Source organism: Gymnoscopelus microlampas (assembly GCF_963454915.1).
Source record: "Gymnoscopelus microlampas genome assembly, chromosome: 11".
Classification (NCBI taxonomy): domain Eukaryota; kingdom Metazoa; phylum Chordata; class Actinopteri; order Myctophiformes; family Myctophidae; genus Gymnoscopelus; species Gymnoscopelus microlampas.
This window is the reverse complement of record NC_139948.1, coordinates 34,621,593-34,635,311: the sequence shown is the minus strand read 5'-3', so window position 1 is coordinate 34,635,311 and position 13,719 is coordinate 34,621,593. Positions and strand designations below refer to the sequence as shown.

The window sequence follows — 13,719 nt, the reverse complement described above, 5'->3', positions numbered from 1 at the left end:
TCATGACAAGTAAAATGAACTATTTGCAAAGTCTTCAAATGCGTTCATTGTTTATTTCAGTTCCCGGTTGTGTCGACAATTCAATCAGCGTCACCTACTGGCTACAATTGGTCTTTGGGCCTTTTATCTCCTTTGTACCCATCACTGATGTCATGCAACTCCAGACAAATGTCTCAGTGGTAGGTACCACTTCAAGACCACTGATTTTACTGTGTTATAAAATAGACGTACTACTGCGGAAGTAAACTGGCTTGTGTATTCTAAAATATAGGTACTGTAAATGCTACAGTTTTTGTTTGCTACTGCTGTATTTGTTTTCACGTTGATGACAATGATGCTGTACTTCCAAAAATAAGGAGTAACACTACTGTGTGTGCATTGTCTATTCTCAACATAGGTGGAAGTTCTGCCAGCTTTCTCTCCACAGCAGATAGGAGAAGTGGTACTGAAGCCTAACACTGCAAATACAGTGTACATCATCAACATTGTCTTTAATCACCTGGGCAATGGCACCAGATTCAAAGACTTCCTCATTTACCTGGAAACAAATGCCGGAGGGGTAAATATCCAAATGCTTTAACGTAATATAGGCGTTTAGCAAGATTGTCTTAAAAGACCGTAACTGTATCCTGTTTTTCTCATTTGCATTTCCAGGCAAACCTTAGTTGCGAGTCATACAGTACCATGTAAGTGAAGTTGTGTTGTAACTCATTCTTTATCGTTTAATTGAGTTGTTGCTTGTGCTTGATATCTTGTGTTCATGTCTTCCTCACTCATGGCTTCCCCTCTCCTTTGCCATCAGCTTCCAAAACTTAGACATGGTCATTTCTTCAGCCCAACCTCAACTGGCTGCATTCATTATGGCCATCAAGGACCAACTGATGAGCATTCTCCCTAAAGGTGAGTTACAGTACAGGGATTTAAGTATTATCTAATATCTCAATGAATGCAAGCAAGCATAGTTGTGCTACATGTTTTGACATCTATGTGCTTAAGTTTGTGTTGACGCTTTCTGTTCAGGTTGCCAAGGGATTCAGCCACAAATTGGGGTAATAAAGGTGAGCGAATACTTATATTTGTCCTTGTGTCATTTGAAGAGTTTAGTCAAAGGAGACTCTGTGCTAATGCTATTCGTTTTTGTCTTGTTCCCAGTGCAAAGTGACCTCAGCCAACGGTGAGTATAGCTTAATGTTTACTAGCAACCTTTTCTCTCTTTGCTTCTCATTGGAGACAATTCTGAAATTAATCAAACTCACTCTCTTACAGAGAGCCAAATGTGCAGTGGTGTCAATAGGTGAGTGTCCCCTGATTTCCGTCACGATTTGACATGTACAGTACATGCATACTCATCCATGCAGATGCATCGTTTCTAAGTTGATAGCATTTCAACTCTTGAGTAGAAGAGAGATATGAGAAAGAGAGGACTATACGATAGCTGTCAAGAATCAGACTCAAACTCACAACACTGTGAATACAATATAAACTTTTGGAGCCCAATAGACTCATTCTTTAATCTCTCAAGAACAGATTCAGAGCGGCGCTACTAGTGAAAAACACTGGAGGGCGCTGTTTTTCCTTTTTATTTGACGATGGGTTCCCAGATTGCTCATTCTTAAATACTTTGCCTCTATTTCACAGCACTGCCCTGGAAAGCTACTTGGGCGGAAATATGACCGATTCCATCTGCAATTTCAGCATTCAACAATATGCATGCCTGCCTCAGGTAGCTCTTACACTCTTCCAGTAAAGATGTTTTTGTGTTTTGTTGCTTAACAAGTTGTCTGGTAAGATGCCGGATTAGTGGTTTTATTAAATTCCTGATCTCAAATCCATCTTACAGTGTAGAACATCAAAATGTCAACGTCTTCTCTTGCAAGTTAAAACAAACAAAAAGACAAAAACACAACCATGCCGACACATTATTGCATGTTGCACTGTGGGATGGGCCAAGCTGACTGAATAGCGTTAAAAGGCTGCACTGTTTGTACAGACATAATTCATCTAAAGCTGTTTGATTTCATGAATGTTTCTGTTATTTCAGCAATTCAAGCTCAGTCCAGAGCAGCTGTCAATGCTCATAGAGTGCAAACTGTCTGACAACATGAGCTACACCAAAGAAATGTGGAAACTGTTCTTCACCAAATTCTCTGCAAATCTTGGAGATGCTCTTCAAATGCTTTCAAACACGGTAAAGACAATGGCTCCCCCCATCCTGAAAAGCACACGCACACCCGTGCTTGTGTGCACGCAAACGCGTTTGTGTGTGTATATGCTTACGCTTAATGTATGCATGCTGCATGTATGTAGGATATATATTAGCCAGACAACATTTATGTAGGTTCATATACTAAACACCTAAAACAATAACAGGTCAATGCATTTGAACATTGTCAATATAACCTCATGAAGAGATTTTGTTTCTGTCCACAGACTTTCCTGCCCAAAGGTCCATCCATACCTCTTGTGCTTGATGTACTCAGGGAGGTCACTGTCGATCAGTTTACTCCACAAGAGCTGAAAGATACGCACTTTATACGGAAGTGGTTTCAAAACAATCTTAAGCCTTTCCTCCCCCATGCATCTGGAGAGTTTCTGTCTTGTCTCAGCACCAAAGACTTTAGCTGTGAAACCTACCAGATTCTGTGAGTGTAATTACATTGGGTGCTTAGCGCTTTTTCCATCCATATGCTTACTATGTGTGTACTTTGTATCTCGTATTCATACCTGTTTACCTTTGCAGAGTGGCTGCTCTGGGTCATCAACCAGCTCTCGACAGGCAAAAGCTACAGATGATCTACTCCAACTTCCTTGCAGCCTATTTGAGCCGAAATGACACAGAAGGTGCTTGTCCTTTTTGTTCTAAAATAGACAAACTAAACAAATTGCACATTCCATAGCTGACAGAAATGATCATGACAAGTAAAATGAACTATTTGCAAAGTCTTCAAATGCGTTCATTGTTTATTTCAGTTCCCGGTTGTGTCGACAATTCAATCAGCGTCACCTACTGGCTACAATTGGTCTTTGGGCCTTTTATCTCCTTTGTACCCATCACTGATGTCATGCAACTCCAGACAAATGTCTCAGTGGTAGGTACCACTTCAAGACCACTGATTTTACTGTGTTATAAAATAGACGTACTACTGCGGAAGTAAACTGGCTTGTGTATTCTAAAATATAGGTACTGTAAATGCTACAGTTTTTGTTTGCTACTGCTGTATTTGTTTTCACGTTGATGACAATGATGCTGTACTTCCAAAAATAAGGAGTAACACTACTGTGTGTGCATTGTCTATTCTCAACATAGGTGGAAGTTCTGCCAGCTTTCTCTCCACAGCAGATAGGAGAAGTGGTACTGAAGCCTAACACTGCAAATACAGTGTACATCATCAACATTGTCTTTAATCACCTGGGCAATGGCACCAGATTCAAAGACTTCCTCATTTACCTGGAAACAAATGCCGGAGGGGTAAATATCCAAATGCTTTAACGTAATATAGGCGTTTAGCAAGATTGTCTTAAAATACCGTAACTGTATCCTGTTTTTCTCATTTGCATTTCCAGGCAAACCTTAGTTGCGAGTCATACAGTACCATGTAAGTGAAGTTGTGTTGTAACTCATTCTTTATCGTTTAATTGAGTTGTTGCTTGTGCTTGATATCTTGTGTTCATGTCTTCCTCACTCATGGCTTCCCCTCTCCTTTGCCATCAGCTTCCAAAACTTAGACATGGTCATTTCTTCAGCCCAACCTCAACTGGCTGCATTCATTATGGCCATCAAGGACCAACTGATGAGCATTCTCCCTAAAGGTGAGTTACAGTACAGGGATTTAAGTATTATCTAATATCTCAATGAATGCAAGCAAGCATAGTTGTGCTACATGTTTTGACATCTATGTGCTTAAGTTTGTGTTGACGCTTTCTGTTCAGGTTGCCAAGGGATTCAGCCACAAATTGGGGTAATAAAGGTGAGCGAATACTTATATTTGTCCTTGTGTCATTTGAAGAGTTTAGTCAAAGGAGACTCTGTGCTAATGCTATTCGTTTTTGTCTTGTTCCCAGTGCAAAGTGACCTCAGCCAACGGTGAGTATAGCTTAATGTTTACTAGCAACCTTTTCTCTCTTTGCTTCTCATTGGAGACAATTCTGAAATTAATCAAACTCACTCTCTTACAGAGAGCCAAATGTGCAGTGGTGTCAATAGGTGAGTGTCCCCTGATTTCCGTCACGATTTGACATGTACAGTACATGCATACTCATCCATGCAGATGCATCGTTTCTAAGTTGATAGCATTTCAACTCTTGAGTAGAAGAGAGATATGAGAAAGAGAGGACTATACGATAGCTGTCAAGAATCAGACTCAAACTCACAACACTGTGAATACAATATGAACTTTTGGAGCCCAATAGACTCATTCTTTAATCTCTCAAGAACAGATTCAGAGCGGCGCTACTAGTGAAAAACACTGGAGGGCGCTGTTTTTCCTTTTTATTTGACGATGGGTTCCCAGATTGCTCATTCTTAAATACTTTGCCTCTATTTCACAGCACTGCCCTGGAAAGCTACTTGGGCGGAAATATGACCGATTCCATCTGCAATTTCAGCATTCAACAATATGCATGCCTGCCTCAGGTAGCTCTTACACTCTCCCAGTAAAGATGTTTTTGTGTTTTGTTGCTTAACAAGTTGTCTGGTAAGATGCCGGATTAGTGGTTTTATTAAATTCCTGATCTCAAATCCATCTTACAGTGTAGAACATCAAAATGTCAACGTCTTCTCTTGCAAGTTAAAACAAACAAAAAGACAAAAACACAACCATGCCGACACATTATTGCATGTTGCACTGTGGGATGGGCCAAGCTGACTGAATAGCGTTAAAAGGCTGCACTGTTTGTACAGACATAATTCATCTAAAGCTGTTTGATTTCATGAATGTTTCTGTTATTTCAGCAATTCAAGCTCAGTCCAGAGCAGCTGTCAATGCTCATAGAGTGCAAACTGTCTGACAACATGAGCTACACCAAAGAAATGTGGAAACTGTTCTTCACCAAATTCTCTGCAAATCTTGGAGATGCTCTTCAAATGCTTTCAAACACGGTAAAGACAATGGCTCCCCCCATCCTGAAAAGCACACGCACACCCGTGCTTGTGTGCACGCAAACGCGTTTGTGTGTGTATATGCTTACGCTTAATGTATGCATGCTGCATGTATGTAGGATATATATTAGCCAGACAACATTTATGTAGGTTCATATACTAAACACCTAAAACAATAACAGGTCAATGCATTTGAACATTGTCAATATAACCTCATGAAGAGATTTTGTTTCTGTCCACAGACTTTCCTGCCCAAAGGTCCATCCATACCTCTTGTGCTTGATGTACTCAGGGAGGTCACTGTCGATCAGTTTACTCCACAAGAGCTGAAAGATACGCACTTTATACGGAAGTGGTTTCAAAACAATCTTAAGCCTTTCCTCCCCCATGCATCTGGAGAGTTTCTGTCTTGTCTCAGCACCAAAGACTTTAGCTGTGAAACCTACCAGATTCTGTGAGTGTAATTACATTGGGTGCTTAGCGCTTTTTCCATCCATATGCTTACTATGTGTGTACTTTGTATCTCGTATTCATACCTGTTTACCTTTGCAGAGTGGCTGCTCTGGGTCATCAACCAGCTCTCGACAGGCAAAAGCTACAGATGATCTACTCCAACTTCCTTGCAGCCTATTTGAGCCGAAATGACACAGAAGGTGCTTGTCCTTTTTGTTCTAAAATAGACAAACTAAACAAATTGCACATTCCATAGCTGACAGAAATGATCATGACAAGTAAAATGAACTATTTGCAAAGTCTTCAAATGCGTTCATTGTTTATTTCAGTTCCCGGTTGTGTCGACAATTCAATCAGCGTCACCTACTGGCTACAATTGGTCTTTGGGCCTTTTATCTCCTTTGTACCCATCACTGATGTCATGCAACTCCAGACAAATGTCTCAGTGGTAGGTACCACTTCAAGACCACTGATTTTACTGTGTTATAAAATAGACGTACTACTGCGGAAGTAAACTGGCTTGTGTATTCTAAAATATAGGTACTGTAAATGCTACAGTTTTTGTTTGCTACTGCTGTATTTGTTTTCACGTTGATGACAATGATGCTGTACTTCCAAAAATAAGGAGTAACACTACTGTGTGTGCATTGTCTATTCTCAACATAGGTGGAAGTTCTGCCAGCTTTCTCTCCACAGCAGATAGGAGAAGTGGTACTGAAGCCTAACACTGCAAATACAGTGTACATCATCAACATTGTCTTTAATCACCTGGGCAATGGCACCAGATTCAAAGACTTCCTCATTTACCTGGAAACAAATGCCGGAGGGGTAAATATCCAAATGCTTTAACGTAATATAGGCGTTTAGCAAGATTGTCTTAAAAGACCGTAACTGTATCCTGTTTTTCTCATTTGCATTTCCAGGCAAACCTTAGTTGCGAGTCATACAGTACCATGTAAGTGAAGTTGTGTTGTAACTCATTCTTTATCGTTTAATTGAGTTGTTGCTTGTGCTTGATATCTTGTGTTCATGTCTTCCTCACTCATGGCTTCCCCTCTCCTTTGCCATCAGCTTCCAAAACTTAGACATGGTCATTTCTTCAGCCCAACCTCAACTGGCTGCATTCATTATGGCCATCAAGGACCAACTGATGAGCATTCTCCCTAAAGGTGAGTTACAGTACAGGGATTTAAGTATTATCTAATATCTCAATGAATGCAAGCAAGCATAGTTGTGCTACATGTTTTGACATCTATGTGCTTAAGTTTGTGTTGACGCTTTCTGTTCAGGTTGCCAAGGGATTCAGCCACAAATTGGGGTAATAAAGGTGAGCGAATACTTATATTTGTCCTTGTGTCATTTGAAGAGTTTAGTCAAAGGAGACTCTGTGCTAATGCTATTCGTTTTTGTCTTGTTCCCAGTGCAAAGTGACCTCAGCCAACGGTGAGTATAGCTTAATGTTTACTAGCAACCTTTTCTCTCTTTGCTTCTCATTGGAGACAATTCTGAAATTAATCAAACTCACTCTCTTACAGAGAGCCAAATGTGCAGTGGTGTCAATAGGTGAGTGTCCCCTGATTTCCGTCACGATTTGACATGTACAGTACATGCATACTCATCCATGCAGATGCATCGTTTCTAAGTTGATAGCATTTCAACTCTTGAGTAGAAGAGAGATATGAGAAAGAGAGGACTATACGATAGCTGTCAAGAATCAGACTCAAACTCACAACACTGTGAATACAATATAAACTTTTGGAGCCCAATAGACTCATTCTTTAATCTCTCAAGAACAGATTCAGAGCGGCGCTACTAGTGAAAAACACTGGAGGGCGCTGTTTTTCCTTTTTATTTGACGATGGGTTCCCAGATTGCTCATTCTTAAATACTTTGCCTCTATTTCACAGCACTGCCCTGGAAAGCTACTTGGGCGGAAATATGACCGATTCCATCTGCAATTTCAGCATTGAACAATATGCATGCCTGCCTCAGGTAGCTCTTACACTCTCCCAGTAAAGATGTTTTTGTGTTTTGTTGCTTAACAAGTTGTCTGGTAAGATGCCGGATTAGTGGTTTTATTAAATTCCTGATCTCAAATCCATCTTACAGTGTAGAACATCAAAATGTCAACGTCTTCTCTTGCAAGTTAAAACAAACAAAAAGACAAAAACACAACCATGCCGACACATTATTGCATGTTGCACTGTGGGATGGGCCAAGCTGACTGAATAGCGTTAAAAGGCTGCACTGTTTGTACAGACATAATTCATCTAAAGCTGTTTGATTTCATGAATGTTTCTGTTATTTCAGCAATTCAAGCTCAGTCCAGAGCAGCTGTCAATGCTCATAGAGTGCAAACTGTCTGACAACATGAGCTACACCAAAGAAATGTGGAAACTGTTCTTCACCAAATTCTCTGCAAATCTTGGAGATGCTCTTCAAATGCTTTCAAACACGGTAAAGACAATGGCTCCCCCCATCCTGAAAAGCACACGCACACCCGTGCTTGTGTGCACGCAAACGCGTTTGTGTGTGTATATGCTTACGCTTAATGTATGCATGCTGCATGTATGTAGGATATATATTAGCCAGACAACATTTATGTAGGTTCATATACTAAACACCTAAAACAATAACAGGTCAATGCATTTGAACATTGTCAATAAAACCTCATGAAGAGATTTTGTTTCTGTCCACAGACTTTCCTGCCCAAAGGTCCATCCATACCTCTTGTGCTTGATGTACTCAGGGAGGTCACTGTCGATCAGTTTACTCCACAAGAGCTGAAAGATACGCACTTTATACGGAAGTGGTTTCAAAACAATCTTAAGCCTTTCCTCCCCCATGCATCTGGAGAGTTTCTGTCTTGTCTCAGCACCAAAGACTTTAGCTGTGAAACCTACCAGATTCTGTGAGTGTAATTACATTGGGTGCTTAGCGCTTTTTCCATCCATATGCTTACTATGTGTGTACTTTGTATCTCGTATTCATACCTGTTTACCTTTGCAGAGTGGCTGCTCTGGGTCATCAACCAGCTCTCGACAGGCAAAAGCTACAGATGATCTACTCCAACTTCCTTGCAGCCTATTTGAGCCGAAATGACACAGAAGGTGCTTGTCCTTTTTGTTCTAAAATAGACAAACTAAACAAATTGCACATTCCATAGCTGACAGAAATGATCATGACAAGTAAAATGAACTATTTGCAAAGTCTTCAAATGCGTTCATTGTTTATTTCAGTTCCCGGTTGTGTCGACAATTCAATCAGCGTCACCTACTGGCTACAATTGGTCTTTGGGCCTTTTATCTCCTTTGTACCCATCACTGATGTCATGCAACTCCAGACAAATGTCTCAGTGGTAGGTACCACTTCAAGGCCACTGATTTTACTGTGTTATAAAATAGACGTACTACTGCGGAAGTAAACTGGCTTGTGTATTCTAAAATATAGGTACTGTAAATGCTACAGTTTTTGTTTGCTACTGCTGTATTTGTTTTCACGTTGATGACAATGATGCTGTACTTCCAAAAATAAGGAGTAACACTACTGTGTGTGCATTGTCTATTCTCAACATAGGTGGAAGTTCTGCCAGCTTTCTCTCCACAGCAGATAGGAGAAGTGGTACTGAAGCCTAACACTGCAAATACAGTGTACATCATCAACATTGTCTTTAATCACCTGGGCAATGGCACCAGATTCAAAGACTTCCTCATTTACCTGGAAACAAATGCCGGAGGGGTAAATATCCAAATGCTTTAACGTAATATAGGCGTTTAGCAAGATTGTCTTAAAAGACCGTAACTGTATCCTGTTTTTCTCATTTGCATTTCCAGGCAAACCTTAGTTGCGAGTCATACAGTACCATGTAAGTGAAGTTGTGTTGTAACTCATTCTTTATCGTTTAATTGAGTTGTTGCTTGTGCTTGATATCTTGTGTTCATGTCTTCCTCACTCATGGCTTCCCCTCTCCTTTGCCATCAGCTTCCAAAACTTAGACATGGTCATTTCTTCAGCCCAACCTCAACTGGCTGCATTCATTATGGCCATCAAGGACCAACTGATGAGCATTCTCCCTAAAGGTGAGTTACAGTACAGGGATTTAAGTATTATCTAATATCTCAATGAATGCAAGCAAGCATAGTTGTGCTACATGTTTTGACATCTATGTGCTTAAGTTTGTGTTGACGCTTTCTGTTCAGGTTGCCAAGGGATTCAGCCACAAATTGGGGTAATAAAGGTGAGCGAATACTTATATTTGTCCTTGTGTCATTTGAAGAGTTTAGTCAAAGGAGACTCTGTGCTAATGCTATTCGTTTTTGTCTTGTTCCCAGTGCAAAGTGACCTCAGCCAACGGTGAGTATAGCTTAATGTTTACTAGCAACCTTTTCTCTCTTTGCTTCTCATTGGAGACAATTCTGAAATTAATCAAACTCACTCTCTTACAGAGAGCCAAATGTGCAGTGGTGTCAATAGGTGAGTGTCCCCTGATTTCCGTCACGATTTGACATGTACAGTACATGCATACTCATCCATGCAGATGCATCGTTTCTAAGTTGATAGCATTTCAACTCTTGAGTAGAAGAGAGATATGAGAAAGAGAGGACTATACGATAGCTGTCAAGAATCAGACTCAAACTCACAACACTGTGAATACAATATAAACTTTTGGAGCCCAATAGACTCATTCTTTAATCTCTCAAGAACAGATTCAGAGCGGCGCTACTAGTGAAAAACACTGGAGGGCGCTGTTTTTCCTTTTTATTTGACGATGGGTTCCCAGATTGCTCATTCTTAAATACTTTGCCTCTATTTCACAGCACTGCCCTGGAAAGCTACTTGGGCGGAAATATGACCGATTCCATCTGCAATTTCAGCATTCAACACTATGCATGCCTGCCTCAGGTAGCTCTTACACTCTCCCAGTAAAGATGTTTTTGTGTTTTGTTGCTTAACAAGTTGTCTGGTAAGATGCCGGATTAGTGGTTTTATTAAATTCCTGATCTCAAATCCATCTTACAGTGTAGAACATCAAAATGTCAACGTCTTCTCTTGCAAGTTAAAACAAACAAAAAGACAAAAACACAACCATGCCGACACATTATTGCATGTTGCACTGTGGGATGGGCCAAGCTGACTGAATAGCGTTAAAAGGCTGCACTGTTTGTACAGACATAATTCATCTAAAGCTGTTTGATTTCATGAATGTTTCTGTTATTTCAGCAATTCAAGCTCAGTCCAGAGCAGCTGTCAATGCTCATAGAGTGCAAACTGTCTGACAACATGAGCTACACCAAAGAAATGTGGAAACTGTTCTTCACCAAATTCTCTGCAAATCTTGGAGATGCTCTTCAAATGCTTTCAAACACGGTAAAGACAATGGCTCCCCCCATCCTGAAAAGCACACGCACACCCGTGCTTGTGTGCACGCAAACGCGTTTGTGTGTGTATATGCTTACGCTTAATGTATGCATGCTGCATGTATGTAGGATATATATTAGCCAGACAACATTTATGTAGGTTCATATACTAAACACCTAAAACAATAACAGGTCAATGCATTTGAACATTGTCAATAAAACCTCATGAAGAGATTTTGTTTCTGTCCACAGACTTTCCTGCCCAAAGGTCCATCCATACCTCTTGTGCTTGATGTACTCAGGGAGGTCACTGTCGATCAGTTTACTCCACAAGAGCTGAAAGATACGCACTTTATACGGAAGTGGTTTCAAAACAATCTTAAGCCTTTCCTCCCCCATGCATCTGGAGAGTTTCTGTCTTGTCTCAGCACCAAAGACTTTAGCTGTGAAACCTACCAGATTCTGTGAGTGTAATTACATTGGGTGCTTAGCGCTTTTTCCATCCATATGCTTACTATGTGTGTACTTTGTATCTCGTATTCATACCTGTTTACCTTTGCAGAGTGGCTGCTCTGGGTCATCAACCAGCTCTCGACAGGCAAAAGCTACAGATGATCTACTCCAACTTCCTTGCAGCCTATTTGAGCCGAAATGACACAGAAGGTGCTTGTCCTTTTTGTTCTAAAATAGACAAACTAAACAAATTGCACATTCCATAGCTGACAGAAATGATCATGACAAGTAAAATGAACTATTTGCAAAGTCTTCAAATACGTTCATTGTTTATTTCAGTTCCCGGTTGTGTCGACAATTCAATCAGCGTCACCTACTGGCTACAATTGGTCTTTGGGCCTTTTATCTCCTTTGTACCCATCACTGATGTCATGCAACTCCAGACAAATGTCTCAGTGGTAGGTACCACTTCAAGGCCACTGATTTTACTGTGTTATAAAATAGACGTACTACTGCGGAAGTAAACTGGCTTGTGTATTCTAAAATATAGGTACTGTAAATGCTACAGTTTTTGTTTGCTACTGCTGTATTTGTTTTCACGTTGATGACAATGATGCTGTACTTCCAAAAATAAGGAGTAACACTACTGTGTGTGCATTGTCTATTCTCAACATAGGTGGAAGTTCTGCCAGCTTTCTCTCCACAGCAGATAGGAGAAGTGGTACTGAAGCCTAACACTGCAAATACAGTGTACATCATCAACATTGTCTTTAATCACCTGGGCAATGGCACCAGATTCAAAGACTTCCTCATTTACCTGGAAACAAATGCCGGAGGGGTAAATATCCAAATGCTTTAACGTAATATAGGCGTTTAGCAAGATTGTCTTAAAAGACCGTAACTGTATCCTGTTTTTCTCATTTGCATTTCCAGGCAAACCTTAGTTGCGAGTCATACAGTACCATGTAAGTGAAGTTGTGTTGTAACTCATTCTTTATCGTTTAATTGAGTTGTTGCTTGTGCTTGATATCTTGTGTTCATGTCTTCCTCACTCATGGCTTCCCCTCTCCTTTGCCATCAGCTTCCAAAACTTAGACATGGTCATTTCTTCAGCCCAACCTCAACTGGCTGCATTCATTATGGCCATCAAGGACCAACTGATGAGCATTCTCCCTAAAGGTGAGTTACAGTACAGGGATTTAAGTATTATCTAATATCTCAATGAATGCAAGCAAGCATAGTTGTGCTACATGTTTTGACATCTATATGTGCTTAAGTTTGTGTTGACGCTTTCTGTTCAGGTTGCCAAGGGATTCAGCCACAAATTGGGGTAATAAAGGTGAGCGAATACTTATATTTGTCCTTGTGTCATTTGAAGAGTTTAGTCAAAGGAGACTCTGTGCTAATGCTATTCGTTTTTGTCTTGTTCCCAGTGCAAAGTGACCTCAGCCAACGGTGAGTATAGCTTAATGTTTACTAGTAGCAACCTTTTCTCTCTTTGCTTCTCATTGGAGACAATTCTGAAATTAATCAAACTCACTCTCTTACAGAGAGCCAAATGTGCAGTGGTGTCAATAGGTGAGTGTCCCCTGATTTCCGTCACGATTTGACATGTACAGTACATGCATACTCATCCATGCAGATGCATCGTTTCTAAGTTGATAGCATTTCAACTCTTGAGTAGAAGAGAGATATGAGAAAGAGAGGACTATACGATAGCTGTCAAGAATCAGACTCAAACTCACAACACTGTCAATACAATATAAACTTTTGGAGCCCAATAGACTCATTCTTTAATCTCTCAAGAACAGATTCAGAGCGGCGCTACTAGTGAAAAACACTGGAGGGCGCTGTTTTTCCTTTTTATTTGACGATGGGTTCCCAGATTGCTCATTCTTAAATACTTTGCCTCTATTTCACAGCACTGCCCTGGAAAGCTACTTGGGCGGAAATATGACCGATTCCATCTGCAATTTCAGCATTGAACAATATGCATGCCTGCCTCAGGTAGCTCTTACACTCTCCCAGTAAAGATGTTTTTGTGTTTTGTTGCTTAACAAGTTGTCTGGTAAGATGCCGGATTAGTGGTTTTATTAAATTCCTGATCTCAAATCCATCTTACAGTGTAGAACATCAAAATGTCAACGTCTTCTCTTGCAAGTTAAAACAAACAAAAAGACAAAAACACAACCATGCCGACACATTATTGCATGTTGCACTGTGGGATGGGCCAAGCTGACTGAATAGCGTTAAAAGGCTGCACTGTTTGTACAGACATAATTCATCTAAAGCTGTTTGATTTCATGAATGTTTCTGTTATTTCAGCAATTCAAGCTCAGTCCAGAGCAGCTGTCAATG

At 40.4% G+C, this 13,719-nt stretch overlaps 1 protein-coding gene across 1 annotated transcript in view; it reads left to right on the top strand.

The window, feature by feature from the left end:
* LOC311054719 (uncharacterized protein) overlaps positions 1 to 13,719 on the top strand; it is a gene marked incomplete at its 5' end in the record, with an annotated part of 80,910 nt that overhangs the window by 31,186 nt on the left and 36,005 nt on the right. The window contains 18 exons of the mRNA XM_084070722.1: positions 803 to 900; positions 1,153 to 1,174; positions 3,713 to 3,810; positions 3,931 to 3,968; positions 4,063 to 4,084; positions 4,688 to 4,694; positions 6,623 to 6,720; positions 6,841 to 6,878; positions 6,973 to 6,994; positions 7,598 to 7,604; positions 9,533 to 9,630; positions 9,751 to 9,788; positions 9,883 to 9,904; positions 10,508 to 10,514; positions 12,443 to 12,540; positions 12,663 to 12,700; positions 12,795 to 12,816; positions 13,423 to 13,429. Of these exons, the coding sequence (XP_083926848.1) occupies positions 803 to 900; positions 1,153 to 1,174; positions 3,713 to 3,810; positions 3,931 to 3,968; positions 4,063 to 4,084; positions 4,688 to 4,694; positions 6,623 to 6,720; positions 6,841 to 6,878; positions 6,973 to 6,994; positions 7,598 to 7,604; positions 9,533 to 9,630; positions 9,751 to 9,788; positions 9,883 to 9,904; positions 10,508 to 10,514; positions 12,443 to 12,540; positions 12,663 to 12,700; positions 12,795 to 12,816; positions 13,423 to 13,429 (780 nt within the window). The remainder of the gene's footprint in view (positions 1 to 802; positions 901 to 1,152; positions 1,175 to 3,712; positions 3,811 to 3,930; positions 3,969 to 4,062; positions 4,085 to 4,687; positions 4,695 to 6,622; positions 6,721 to 6,840; positions 6,879 to 6,972; positions 6,995 to 7,597; positions 7,605 to 9,532; positions 9,631 to 9,750; positions 9,789 to 9,882; positions 9,905 to 10,507; positions 10,515 to 12,442; positions 12,541 to 12,662; positions 12,701 to 12,794; positions 12,817 to 13,422; positions 13,430 to 13,719) is intronic.